Source organism: Corvus cornix, chromosome 28, assembly GCF_000738735.6.
Source record: "Corvus cornix cornix isolate S_Up_H32 chromosome 28, ASM73873v5, whole genome shotgun sequence".
Lineage (NCBI taxonomy): Eukaryota > Metazoa > Chordata > Aves > Passeriformes > Corvidae > Corvus > Corvus cornix.
Genome location: NC_046356.1, coordinates 265,496 through 280,125, shown reverse-complemented (window position 1 = coordinate 280,125; position 14,630 = coordinate 265,496). Strand labels below are relative to the sequence as shown.

At 42.0% G+C, this 14,630-nt stretch overlaps 1 protein-coding gene across 2 annotated transcripts in view; it reads left to right on the top strand.

Moving 5' to 3' along the window:
* SPPL2B (signal peptide peptidase like 2B) overlaps nucleotides 1–10,181 on the top strand; it is a 32,693-nt gene extending 22,512 nt beyond the window's left edge. The window contains exons 14-15 of one of the 2 annotated variants that reach the window (XM_039566372.1): nucleotides 35–195; nucleotides 1,189–10,181. In XM_039566372.1, coding sequence (XP_039422306.1) covers nucleotides 35–195; nucleotides 1,189–1,476 — 449 coding nt within the window. In that variant the 3' untranslated portion in view covers nucleotides 1,477–10,181. Of the gene's footprint in view, nucleotides 1–34; nucleotides 264–1,188 lie in introns of both variants that reach the window. The other variant, XM_039566373.1, reaches the window with a different exon arrangement.
* Nucleotides 10,182–14,630: the final 4,449 nt, after the last annotated feature.

Here is a 14,630-nt window from a genome sequence, read left to right as displayed (position 1 = left end):
GTAACTGGTTTTTGCTGGGTTTGTTTTCTTCCAGCATATGGCATAGGCCTTCTTGTGACCTTTGTTGCCTTGGCACTGATGCAGATGGGCCAGCCTGCTCTCCTCTACCTGGTGCCCTGTACTCTCCTCACCAGCTTCGCAGTGGCCCTTTGGAGAAGGGAGCTTGCCATGTTCTGGACGGGCAGCGGCTTTGCGGTGAATACCAGTTTGATATGAGTGTCTTCAGGAAATACTAATGTTATAAAAACCTAACTAGAATTAAAGTTGAGTAAAATATTGCAGTATTATCACACAAACACAAAGATTTTGGTTTTGCTTGATTGTTTGCTTTTTTACATACCTTTTTTTGCCTCAGTAAGGTTTTCTGGTTTTTGCAGTGTTTATGGCCACTTAAATCAGACTAGTGAAAAGTAAAGTAGACCTCATCTATCCTTGATTCTGCCAAAATGTTACTTGTTTGATCTCTCTTGGAAGTATCAGTAGTAGTAAAAGCTTACAATATTATATAAAATGTGGAGTTTAGTACTATATAAAATATACCCTTAAAATATTTTCTTCATGTTTTTTCATAGCTTACTGTTTATGAAAGTGGAAATGTAGTTCAGTATAGTAAATTATCGCTTTGTTTCAGTGTGCTGAAAGTGAAATTAACTTGTTTCAAAAAGGAATAATTTCTATCATGATGCATGATTTTAGTTTTTGAATACTTACTAGAAGGCCAAATCTATCAAGCTAGAGGTAGCCCCAGTGAGTTCTATTTTATTATTGAACTCTTTGTGATAACCTTCACAAGCTTCCACTAGAGAAATTAATTTAATTGTTAGATAAATATTTGAGATCATCTGAAATGTTATGTAAAAGTTGCCAGTTCTTGTACACTGATAGTAAAGGTGGGTAGAACTGGACAGTGGCCAAGGACCAAGTGCCTGTTGCTGCCTGATCAGCAGAGCACATGTGAAACTGGTGAGGAACAATCACTCAGAAAGCAAACACTTTTCTGGAAGGAAGAATTCCCCTGGTGTCCTATAAAACACAAAGAAAGGATAACTGTATACATCTGTCCACTGCTGGAGAACGGTAACAGGGATGATGGACCTTTAATCTTCACCTTGTATGACCATTGCCTCGGATAACTGGACACAATAGTTCTTGTTTTCCATCATTCTAACTGTGATCTTCCATTTACAGAAAGACCTACCTCAGCCTCCCGTGGTGATAGCTCCTGTCAACTGCCCTCAGCTTCCCAAAAACAGCAGTGTACCAGCCTCTCAACAAGACACAGAGCAAATGACCAATCCCACCCTCCACGTGAAGGAGCTGCACGGCTCCACGTCGGCTGAAGAGGAGCTGGCTGATGCCAGCGCAAAGGCAGACCAGTCAGAAATCTCTATTGCCCAGAGTGAGGAACCAACTGCTCAGAATAAGGATGACCTTGAAAGCAAATGCCTAAATGCAGAACAAAACCAGCTGGAATAAGTGATGTGATAAGAACTCCTTACTTTCCCTCACAAACATATCTATGTAAAACCAGTATGTATTTAGGACTGGTTTAGTAGGGTTTGCTTTCATTGAAGAACCTCACTGGGAGTCTGATCATCAAATCCAGCAAGGAATGTTCTGTCTCCAGCTTCGGTACAGCTATACACTTCAAACATATTTCTGAAATATGGTGCTTTCCAGGAGTTCTGATGTGTGGGTTTCTATGATCACTGTTAGTGAATGCCTTTGACCATTTGTTCCATTTGCATTATAGCAAGGTAGCATTAAGAGTCTTTATTTACTCAGTACTCTGTGCTTGTGTGGCTGTTTCACTGCTTTACCATGGTGTAGGTTAACATGGAGGAAAAGCATTGAACAAGTCTGCTACAATGCTTACTCGAGAGAAACATGGTCTTTTTCTTTGTTCTTTTTTTATTTTTTTGGCACTTTCCTTATTGTCACCTTTTAATTTACTTCTCCTGACTTGTCAAAGCCATTGATGAAAGGGAATGCGTTATTATAAACTGACATTCAGGAAATACAGAGAATGGTTCAATTACCATTACTCCAAAAGGCTTTATACTACCATGGTGCATTAAATGCATCTCTTAACTTTTTTGTCTTTGTTTTTACTTCTAGGTACCTGGGCTACTAGTCTAGTTTAAAAGGCAGGATGAGTAGAGCTCCAGGAAGCTTTCTAGGCATTCATGTGAACTCTTAAGGGCTGTCTCTGATAATAAACAGGGTTGGTCACAGAATGCTGCCTGGAAACAAATGCTTATTAAGAATGTTTAGAAATAAAATACAAGCCAAATAGGTAAAAAAAAATTAGGTAGTAGCACTATACTAAGCTTAACAGGCAGTATTTTCACTGGGAAAATGTTAAAGTGCAAATGTTCTTATGTTTGGGGCTTTGAGCTTCTATTTGTTGTTCATTCAAGGAATAGAATTATGATTTCTGATTTTGAAGAAAATAGTCTCTTTTTTCATTCCCAGCAGAGCACATATGGTGCTAGAGACAGTTGTAACTTAAAGCTACTTGCTGCTCAGTAACTTACCAACTGCCTAAGTCATGTTTTGTCTTTGCCCCAAGAGTAGTAGCCAAAGCATGGTCTGTCAGGTTCTGGAATGAGCCTGGGATCTCACCTATTATTTTGCATCTCTTGCTACATTGTGAAGGAATTTGTGAATTTAAAAATTTTGGGGTGCAGCTGGTCTTACTTCACATTCCTGAAATTGTGTGTTTTCCTGTATAACATGATTGAGTCTTTTAGGCATCAGCTTTTGTACATAGAAAGATGATGAGATTTGCGTATTACTTGTTCCATCTGAGTATATTTGGCTTTATCAGAGGAGTCTGTTCTGCACTTAAGTTGCAATTCCGGAAAGCCTCAAACACTTCACACAAAAACTGAAATAGAAAATTGAAGTATTATAGGATCCTTGGATATGATTCCAGATTGTATGGAAGAAATACTCCTGAGTATTTGAGAGCCCAAAATGTCATTTACAAAAGTATTGTCACAGTGATGCAATGAGAGGCAGTGCTGTTGAATTGGAGTTGAAGGGCTCTCTTTTCCAGTCTATCTGTTAAATCTCAGCCATTGTCTTTTTGGCTAGGTCTTCCAAAAGTTTGCCCTGTGCTTTTTGGATGATAACTTCTGTGGGCAGTGGTAGCATTCTTTCTCTAGAATGTGAGCAGTTTTCTCTAAAACCACACTATGGCTTCAGAGTTTGGCCAGCTCCTGCTTAAAGACTTGAACCTTGTCTGATAGGATGATACTGAGTTTTTTGAAGGCTCCCTGAGTCCAACGGCCAGCACTGCAATTAATTTACAAATTGCCCTAATGGAAGATAATACTAAAGTGATCTGGTTTTCAGTCTCCTCTTTAATGGACTGTCACTTTGGCCAGCAGTAACCTGAACCAGTTCTTACTAATAAAAAGCAACAGAAACGTTTCACTGAAAACTTCAATCAACTGGATTATGCCTTAAGTCGTTGTGTAAGTATGTGTATTAAATTAAGAAAGCAATCTTGTGTTTAAATTATGAGCTTGACAAATAGCAAGATAAATTGGAGACTGACTCAAAGTTCTATTGGTTTTTGCCTTGATCATCTCTTAGTCATAATGATGTTTGGAGTAGCTCTCTACATGTTTAAAAGCCGGGAGCTTTCTGATGATGAAGCATTAGGTATTATCTACTTGAAAGTGTATTTTAGCATTTGTTCTCCTGTGTGGTTAGGAAACAGTTTATTTCTCAGATTGTTCATAGCTCAATTAGAACAGAAGAACTGGTGACACTGAACTTGTAGGCATTTCACAGTTGCATTCTGGACCCAGGTTTTGGGGAGTTTCCATCTATTTTTACGTGTCACTTTTTTCTCCCGCAAACAACAAAGAATGCAGAAAAAAAAGCCACCAATAGCTTCTCAGTGCAGTTTAAAGCATGTGAAATGGCAACAATTTACAGATTTTGACTATCTCAGTACTGTACAAATCAGGTGACCCTGGTGCTCCAGTGCGGCTGTGACTGTTCGGACCCTGATCCTGGGCAGTTCAATTGCTTCCATCAAAAACCAAGGCTGTATTTTTTTATCTTTAAAAAACCTCCCTGATCAGCTTAATTTAAAACTTAATGTTGTATAGGAAGATAATGCATATCAGTTCAGTGTGGCTGACTCTGATTTTATTTGATGATTTCAGATACACGTTACACACCAAACTTGAGTTTTAATATTTAAAGTAATGAAAGTAATATTAATGTTAAAAATAATGTTGATGGGCTTCTTGTGTATGTTTTTCACATACTAAGCCTTATCTTTCTAGAAATTCAGTAAGGGTTCTGTTCCTGAGAACTGGTATGTGTTCAGGGGAGGCATTTCTTTTAGCCAAAAAAAACCCCAAATGAACACAAAAACCCCAACAACAACCAACACCACTGAAAAGAAAATCCGTCTGAGAAGACCTGACTTTTTGGATCACAATAGTGAGGATCAGATTCCTTCAAGTGTTTGTTTTGGTCTGTTCCCTCCTGAAGGATTGCCCAAATGCAGCTGAAGGTAGAATGGAACATGAAAGACATGGGTGACAAGAGGGTGACAAGAGAAAATTACCCCAAACCTTCTTTAAATTTTGTGGATTTTATTTTTCCTGTCACAAATGAAAAGCATTTTAAATGAAATATATAAAATAGAAACCGAAAAGAATAGATTTAAAAATATATTCTGGTTTTACCAGTGGCACCAATAAAAGCACATCCACATATGTAAGAATTACACTTGAAAAAATATTTAATGTTTTCTCTAAACTTTGACAGATGCGAGACAACACAAAATCTGCAGCACAGCCTATTTTCCAAAAGGTTTATTAATGTGTTTCATAGAAAACTTCGTTTAGAAAACTGTGGGTTTCCAAATTTCTTGAACATTTTCCATGGTCTTAGATAATCAGTCAAGCTTTTCCTTCAGAGGATGCTCTTTCCTTACAGTGCCCCTCAGTATGGCTGTTGTTAAGAACGTCTTGACAGTACTTTTCAGCCATGCACATTTCTGTGTTTCAGCTTTGGTTTTGGCATTCCTGATGCATTGTTCCAACTGGGAACAGATCATGACTACCATGGTAGTGCCTGGTGACTTCTGAGTATGCTGGAAACAGGCACAGACTGGAGCCAGACAGAGCCCAGCAGCCTGTGCTGAAATAACAGCGTTGTGAGCTTGCAGACTGTGGCCGCAGTCATTATCAAATTAATCTGCCTCTGGGAGATGCTGTGAAATTACCTGCAGCTCTTTAAAAAAGCCAGTATTGGGTGTTTGAGAACAGTGTTGCCTTGAAGTTCAAGCTGACATGAGCTGTTTCCAGTGCAAGATCCAGTAGTTTTGTTCTTGTCTTTAGCCCCATGGCTGGGTATGTGTTTCTGGTTTCTTCCACTACACAGGCTGTATAGGATGTAAAGTCCATGATATTTCTTTTCAACAGCAGCTTCATTCACTGTCCAGGAACAAAACAGAGTAATTTGTTCATGCTTCCATCATTTGCTGTGTTACCTGTAGTACACTGAGGGCTGAATATGCTGGCTGAACAGTAATGTGTACAACTAATGATTATCAATGCTTAGCACATAGCGCATTGACACAAGAGTGAAATACAGACATACCAGTACATCCAAATACTCATCCAAAGCTTGCAGAGATGGTGCTTTTTTCCATGACAAGTATAATTTCTGGTGTTTTAAAAGGAAATCTATGTAGGGCTGTGTCTCCAGGCAAATGAGGACAGGAACTGTGGTCAGAGGTCCAGAAAACATCAGCAACAAGGAGCAGTGAATCTTTAGGTGTTTTAATCTCGTGTGTCATTTCCCAGCTGGGGCAGGACATGAAGAACAGAGCTGTACTAACAGCTTTTCAGTTCAGGTTTTTGCCAGTGGTGCTGGGTAGGGCAGAGAGAGGGAGGATAAGAAAAAACTGAAGATGATTCAGAAAGCATGAGGAGACACTGAACAAGAAAGGCAATGGAAGAGTTGACTCCAAAGAGAAAACCAAAGGGCATGATAAATATCCAAAAATCTGAAATGCTGCTGGAAATTGGTTTGTCATTTTCAAGTAGGGATGACATTAGAATTAATAGACAAATTACAATAAGGAAACTTTGGCACTGGTGGTAGGAAAAATCTAGAAGTGGATGGCAGGTGAAGGGCTCAGTGGGGCAGGGCAGTGCCCAGTGCATGAGCTCCTTTGGTTCTGCAAGGAGAAAATTGAACCACACCAACCAGAGTCATTTCATGCCACTGCCCTTTGGGGCCAGCCAACAAGCCCTGGCCTACCTGTCCAGGTATAGTCTGAGGGTCAGGATTCCTGGGGTTTAATGATGTTATAGCATGAACTTTATCCTGGAGTACTCAATTTATATATCATGAATGCTGTCAGGGTGTTCTGTAACCGCTGTGATGGATAGTTCAGCTCTTGTGATACAAAGACTGTTTTCTGCTGCTTAAAAGTGATAAATCCTTTGGAAAGAAACCACATCAATTTTACTCTTTTTTGTCTATGTTTAATTTGTTAAATTGCTTCTGGCACACTGGAACATTTTCAGAACATGACAGCTTTGTGTGCTACCAGAAGCTTCCTTTGAGCACTGGCATAAAAGAATGTTCTTTTCACTGATCCTCTCTATCATATCTATTTATCAATTATGTGCTCTTCTGTGAGGGTTCCACCTCTTCCAGTTTTGCAGTTAAATATTCAAATTACATGGAGTAAAGACAACATTTTGCCATCTGTAGATTAGTGATAGGTGATGAATAATGTGTTTAGATTGGATTTTCTTGAGTTGGGAACTAGTGTACTGTATACAATCATCTATACTTTTGGGAACTAGCAGAGGACTTAACTTTGTGTGATGCAGGGGCTCAGGCTTGGTTCTGTTTCCCAGAAGCTGTTGGTGAGTCCAGCAGCCAGGGGTGCCCGTGTTCCTACGATTATTTGGAGTCACCTTCCTTAGGTGAAGGTGGCATTACAGTTTATCCAGTTTTCTCATAATACTTTTCTACATGTCAGCATGCAAGTTTAGCTCCAGATGGCAAACTTCATCCAGGTGTTTGTCTCTGAGAAATTCTGAGATGATCTGCAAGCTAGATTTTTTTGGTTGACAACTGCTTCCTGCTGACATGCGCTGTATGTTGAGAACTGACTTTGAGTGTTTCATGTAAATATTGGTCAGCTGAAAATAGGCAGAGACATGGTCTCCAGCCAGCTCATCACCAGCTCATGCCCCATCCCTGGAAGTTCAGTGCCAGGCTGGATGTAGCCCTGAGCAACCTGAATCTAGTGGACAGCATCCCTGCCCATGGCAGAGGCTGGAATGAGATGATCTGTAAGGTCCCTTCCAACCCAAACTATTTTGTGATTCTAAGATTCTGTCATAACTCTTAAAAAAATTGGTGGCTTGGGCTGGTAGGAGCCCTGCAGCAGCAGACAGCCAACACCTCATAGTCAAGAGCTGCTGAAAGGTCTCCAACCCTGAGAATGTGACACTTTGCTCAAGCAGCAGCACCGTGTTCCGTCGGTGCAGCGAGGTTTCCCAGAGCCCGACCTTTGGGGTGGGGTTGCACGCAGGAGTTGTAGCTGATGTTATTTCCAATACAATAACTTCTTCCTTAAACCAGAGGTTCAGAAAAGATAGAAATAGCTCTTTTCATCTGAAACATGTAGTCAGGAAATTGCAACAAACCTGGAACTTCTTCCATTGTGGATCCAAGCTTTGAACGCTGGGATGGTGGGAAGGTGGTGATGTTTGGGGAGGAGCACAGTCCTTTACATGCATTCCCCAGCAAGGAACCAGAAGAGAATTTTATTGTTCTGCTCTGCCCAAAGTTGGTTCCAATTTACGTTGAACAAAAACTTCAAAACAGTGGTTTAGTTTGACAAAAAGCAACCCACAGTGGCATAGGTTTTTTGGTTTGGGTCATAATCTCCTTTTTTCATATTCAGTAGTGGAGACTGCAAAAAATATATATCAGAGATGTTACAGCAGACCCTAAGTTGGCAGCAAGCCCATGTGGAGAACGGGCTGATTGCTCTGATGGCCAGTTAGTGCAGCAGCCTGCCTGTGCTGGGGTGAACATGTCGCTTGTTTGTCTTCATACTTTGCCACTTGTCTCTTCCACCAGCCTTTTGACTCTCAAACTCTCAAAGAGCACTGGTTGTGGGAGAGCAAGAAGGAATCTCTGTGTCACAGTGCACTCCCAGTGCTGTATGAAAGGCACGAAACAGGGAATTGCCCACTGTGCTCAGCCTGGGGCCTGGGCCATGCGCTGCGTTCCTCAGGGGCTGAACATGGGAAACATCTTTGATCCTAAAGTCAGTGACAGTAACTATGAGCTCTGTACTTTCAGCCTAGCAACATAGGAAAGCAAAACCTAAGAAAAATCTGAATTTACAGCCCTTCCCAATGAGCTCTGCTCATTGCTGACCCTGTTCCTTCAAGGCTGGAGGAACTGGGGTCTGATAACCTGCCAGCAATCCACGAGCCCTCTGTGACCCCTGGTAGTGTTACTTTACTAAAACTGAATCAGAAGTGCTTTGGGTGTGGATTGGTGGGAGGCTGGAAGCAAAACTTTCAAGACATATAAAGGGGATTTACAAGATAAGAGTTGAGACCCATTCGCTTAATGCGCATTTCTTGGATGAGAGGAAGTTGATTCTTGGAGGTAACATTATCAGTAGGACAGTCTTAAATGTCTGGTGTCTTTGTGGAAGGACTTTGTAATGGTGTTCAAATAGTAGTGTGTAGGATAGTGTTATGAAGAGTGCAGACTAGAAGATTGTTAATTTTAGCACTTGCAAATGCATCTGTTTAACTCTACATATGTACGCATGAAGAATAAACTTTAAGCTCATTTCAGGTACTGAAGGAAAGATTTGCTCTTGAGCCAAACGTATTACATGTTTTTACTGTTTTAAGATTTTCTATGCAGTTTGGCCCCTTAATAAAATTTTTAAAAATTAGAGAGAGACAAAAAAAACAACCCCTCCCTCCAAAAAAAGAACAGCTAAGAAAGTTAGCCAGTGTAGGAAGACTGGTATGAAAACTTAGTTGGAGTATTTTTCCTGCATGGGGCTATTATTTCCAAACAAACAAGCTATGGTAATGAAGTGCAGATAGGACATAAAGAATGAGGAATTTATTTCTCTGTAAGGATGTAGTCAGTGATGCTGATAAAATGAATGTCTTTCCCCAGTTCCCTGGTTCCTACCTTGTCAGTCAGTCTGTCAGTGGTATACACCACATGGATCAGTTCCACAGTTGTAGCTGACTGTGGGGTTGTTGATCCCCCATGGGAAGAGGGTCCCTTTCCCCCCACACAAGCTGGGGAAGGTGTAGCATTTACTATTTGATGACTTGCAAAATTGTGCATATTGCATGATATCTGCAAGGATAGATAAATCAGTAATTCTGTGACTTTTGTCTATGATACAAGTATCTTATATCTATGGTACAAGATATTTTTTCTGCTGTTATTGTTTGCAATAACAAAGAACTGACTGTGTCACCTTACTGATCCCTTCCTGTGCTGACAGTAGGAGAGAGCCATTGTGAAGACCAAGGGAAAAAGCAAGTTTGTTTCTAAGTAGTAAAAGACATTTTTGGCAAACATTTCTGTTTTTCCAAAACTGTAGGTCTTACCATAGTACATGCATCAGATTTTCAATTCAGTCTGGGTGGCCTTTTCCCACCCTATGTCTGTATGGATCTTTAAGGTTTTGATACCAGCCCTCCCTCTGACTGAATTACAGCCTTGTATCCAATTGCACAGCACATCATAATATATATTTTTTTATATATGTAAATACATTGTAATACATAGGATTTCCAGTGACCAGATGTAGATTAGCTTTCCTTCTGTGATGTAACATGGAAAAAAACCCTATTTCAAAATTAACAGGGATGGCAGAATCTTAGGACAAAGACGTGAGAAATATCCCAAGGGTTTCTGCAGAGTGCATTTTCCATGGAGTAATGAAGCCTGTTTCAGGCATATATAGATACGATGAAAGAAAACAAACTTGAAAATGTCAACTATTGTGTTCATTTGGTTTTTTCTTTTTGTTTTGCTATTAAAAAACACTGGAATTTCCTTTAGTCTGTTTTAGTTTAAAACAGTAAAAATTTTCTAGAAGTGTCAAATAAAGATACTTAATTTTTGGACTGAGTTTTGCTATTTTATATCACCCTTAAGTTTGAAACACTTTTTTTTTCTTGTTTGCTCTGGGATGTGATAAAATGTCTTGTGGAATTTAAAGATCGCCGTGTACAGCTCCCACCATGAGCTGGATTCCATGCAAAATTCTTAAAACTTGCTCAATACCAGAAACAGTGTTTGACACCCGCACACAGTTCACACAAGTGATCTCTTTCCCTGGCCTTTTTAACCCTGGCAGAATCCCAGAACAGTTTGGGTTGGAAGGGACCTTAAAGCTCATCCAGTTCCACTGCCCTGCCGTGGGCAGGGACACCTCCCACTGTCCCAGGCTGCTCCAAGCCCTGTCCAGCCTGGCCTTGGGCACTTCCATGCTCTGGGCACCCTGTGCCAGGCCTCACCAGCCCTTTAAAGCTGTGTGATCAGCTGTACTGATAAACTGGGTTTGACTATCCTGTTGCATGTTGAAGTGCTGTTGCTTGGGGAGGCAGGTGTTTACTCACAGCCCCTCTTTCTAAGAAAATGCCGAATATCTACTGAATTACAAGGCAAGTCATGGCTGTACCCAGGAATGGTACAAACTGACACCAGGCACAATTCCAATCTGTCTTTCTGTTTAGTATGTCCTGCATTTCACTTTTAAATACACAGTACAGCTGAGAAAAGAGAAACTGAGTAATTTCTTGTGATATCTGACTCTAAAAAACAACAACAACAAAAACAACAAAAAACCCCAAACCAACAACAACCCCCCCCAAAAAAAACCCCAGAAAAACAACAACAGCAAAAACAACCCAACCCACCAAAAAAACCAGCTGCAGCAAGACAGCATTTCTGTCTGGGCTGTCACTGGGGAACCGAAACAGCTGCTTCCATTCAGACAAGGAGAGTTCGAAACCAGAAAGATTGGGTTTGTTTTAAACAGAGGGTGGTAAATATTAAGAGACAACCTGGACACAAAGCTCATCCTAAAGTGTTGTAAACCTCAGCCTGTATTAGTTGAAACAGTGCCTGCTATGCTAGGTTTAGACATACATCTGCATGCTGGAACAAAATCAGCTTAATGAACGAATTGTGTGACCATTATATTCTTGTACTTGGTTATTCCTGTATCTGTTGCATAGACAAGGACAGAGCATTTGTTGTTTGTGGTTTTTTGGTGGGTTTTGTGGGAGGGGGTTTTTTTGCTTTTTTTTGGGGGGGGTGGGGGGGTGGTTGTTTGGTTTTGTTTTTTTTTTAAAAAGCCCATATTATGGGTCTTGGCAGAAAGTAATGCTCTAATGCAGAATGACACCATTCAAACAGGAGGAGGTTGACTGAACTGCCGGTCTGCTGAACACTTGTGGCGGAGCCCACAGTTCTCCCCACAGTGCCACAGGTGCAGATCCATCACTAGTGAAAATCTTGACATTCTGAGCTTCTCCTGACTACCTTGGGCATTTGCTAAAGATCTGTCCTACGTGACCATTTCTGCATCTGCAGGCACAGTTTGTGCGGACTATTTACAAGCATCTTATCTCTGTACACCTTGCTCAGTGTTGAGCAAAACCCCCTCGGGCAGCCCTGGGAGGAAGGGCTGGATTCTCCACATTCTCCACCCAGGATGATGGCTCAGTTAAGTACAGGGATTGCTCTACGCTCAGGTGCTGCCTGAAGGTTGGTTTCAGGGCACACTGGAATTCCCACCTGGAGAGCTCCTGTGCCCATTGTTGAAATGTGTTTTTGCAAATGTGTTCAGTCAATTGCCGACTTTCAAATCAGCTCATTGCCTCACTTGTGCAAGTGATTAACTGGGGAGTTCTTGGACCACCTGGGGACTCTAGGACTTGGCTATGCTGCAAATCTATCCTATTTTTCTTCTTGTGGGAACTTTAACGAGGCATAGACAGTATTTTGATCTGGCTTTTCTGTTTAAATACAATTCCCATATTCACGGTTTCTCAGTTTCACCTCCAAGATAGATTTGACTCTCTAGATCACCTCTGCATACTGCTGTCAGTTAGAAGAGCTCCTTGGAAAGAGATGCAGCTTTCAGAAGAGGGGTGCTCTGTTGTGCCGGGGTGACGTTATGAAGCCGCTTTATTCCTTGCCCACCCTCTCAGTGCCCGAGGACGCTGTGCCTTTAGGCTGCACCCAGGGCCGGAGCCACGGGCCGAGTGCAGGGTGGTTCAACGGGGGCCCAAGGGCTCGGGGGGTCTGGGCAGGGCTGCTTTTCTGGGTTTCCTGTGTGTTCCAGCTAGCTGGGAAAACGTTCTGTTGGGGTTTTTTTCTTGTTCTTTTTTCCCTTTCCTTCCCCTTGCCTCAGTGCCTCCCTTCCCTCCTCGCCGGTCCGGGCAGCCTGCGGGGGCGGCCCCGGCTGCTCCGAGCCCTCGTGTCTCTTCCCTCTCCGGGAATTTGCTGTATTTTGAGGGGCTTTTTAATCCTGTTCTACCCTGGGGTTTTTTGGTGTTAATAAACAGTTTGGTTTTTTTCCACTTTTATTTCTTGTGACCCACTTGTCTTATTGGTAGAGGAAAAGGGGGGGCCCTTTTCCCTTCAGAGCGTTTCCTCCTGAAGTTTTATCTCCAAACCCGAGACATCTATGTCTCCAGTGGCTCCTAGGAATCACCCTGTTCCCAACAGATGCTCCTGAGCAGGTCATGTTACGGTCAGGTATGTCTGCATCCTCTGCAAGCACATAGCCATCTAGCCCAGCCATTCAAATGTTCCAGGTTTTCCTCTGTGGGGGGCAGGGAAAGTCTCCTTTTACATGGAGGATTACAAGGAAACACCACCTGAGCAGCAAGACTTGGCCTGCTGCCCCTTCCTAGGTCAGCCTGCTTCACAGCTTGGGGTTGGACTAATCAGGACAGAGAACATTAAGGAGCTTCGTGGACTCTGTGGCGTGGGGGTTAATCCATCCCAGGGGAAGAATTTTATAGTCTTGTTGATCTTGAGGAGGTTTCTTTTGCCCTGTCAGCTGTACTCCGTTCCATTGTTACAGACATGTCAGCCGTAGTCTCTAAAGCTGGAAAAAATACCCACACCACCTACTACAGTGATTAGGGCAATAGTACTATTCACAGAAATCGTTATTTCAGGCTGTACTTTCAGGAGTTGGTGTCTTATTCACAGAATCATGGAATGATTTGACTGGGAAGGGACCTTAGAGATCATTTAGTTCCAGCCCATGACATGGGGTGGGCTAGGCCAGGCTGTTCAAAGCCCCATCCAGCCTGGCCTTGAACACTTCCAGGCATCCAGGGGCAGTCCACTGCTCTGGTCAACCTGTGCCAGGGCCTCACCACCCTCACAACCAAGAATTCCTTCCCAATATCCCATCCGGCCCTGCCCTCTGGCACTGGGAAGCCATTCCCTGGCTCCTGGCCCTCCATGCCTTGTCCCCAGTCCCTCTGCAGCTCTCCTGGAGCCCCTTTAGGCCCTGCAAGGGGCTCGGAGCTCTCCCTGGAGCCTTCTCCTCTCCAGGTGAGCACCCCCAGCTCTCCCAGCCTGGCTCCAGAGCAGAGGGGCTCCAGCTCTCAGAGCATCTCCTCTGGAGCCACTCCAGTAGGTTCATGTCCTTCCTGCTCCGAGGACCCCACAGGTGAACGCAGTGCTCCAGGTGAGGTGTTTCAAGTGAAAAATTCATTCCAAATTACCTCCAGACGTCCAAATGAAGAGTATATTTATTTTGTGGCTTTGTACCCCCTGGATGGGACAAAGGGCATTTCAATTCTGTGGCCATTACAGAGCTGTTCAGTAGTTGCATACTCTGAAAACAATTCCAACGAAGTTCAAGCAACTTTCATTAATAAGAAGTTAGTGAGTCACTCAATATTTCTGTGATATTTCTGTAGGGAAAAAAAGAGAGAGAGGGAAACTCTAGCAGAAGACAGCCATATAACCATCAGTTTTATATATTTACAAAGAAGAATAGTGCAGAATTTAATTTTATGAAAAAAGGCCTTTTTCTTCTGAAATGTCTCTCATAAAGTTATGTAGGAGCATTATTCTTTTCTATTCCTATGTTCTCTTATATCATGATTGGTTTATCACTCTGAAATCAAGACTTAAAATGTAATTAAATTAACTAGTACTTTTTTTCCCCTTCAAGCATGAGAAATGTCTCTTACCAGTGCAGAAAAAGAAAATGAAACAAGGAAATCTTCACTTCAAATGTCTTTTGGGGGCTGCAGCGTGTGTGACATACGTCTTGATGTGTCAGGATGGGGTTCTCATGATAAAAAACTCTTCATTTCTGATCAGTTTTCATAAGCTGCTTTCTGTCCCCATTCCATTTCTTAGTTGTTGTACCACAGGGAAAGAACTAGGAGACACAACCATTTAACGTCATGTTCATTTTTCCATGCCCTCAGTAAAAGGATCTTCCTGGGAAGCAGAATGAAGTGAATGGTCTTTGAAATCCTTTCATTTAAAGTTCTTCTTACTCTGTTTTTAGCATCTAGAAATTTTCT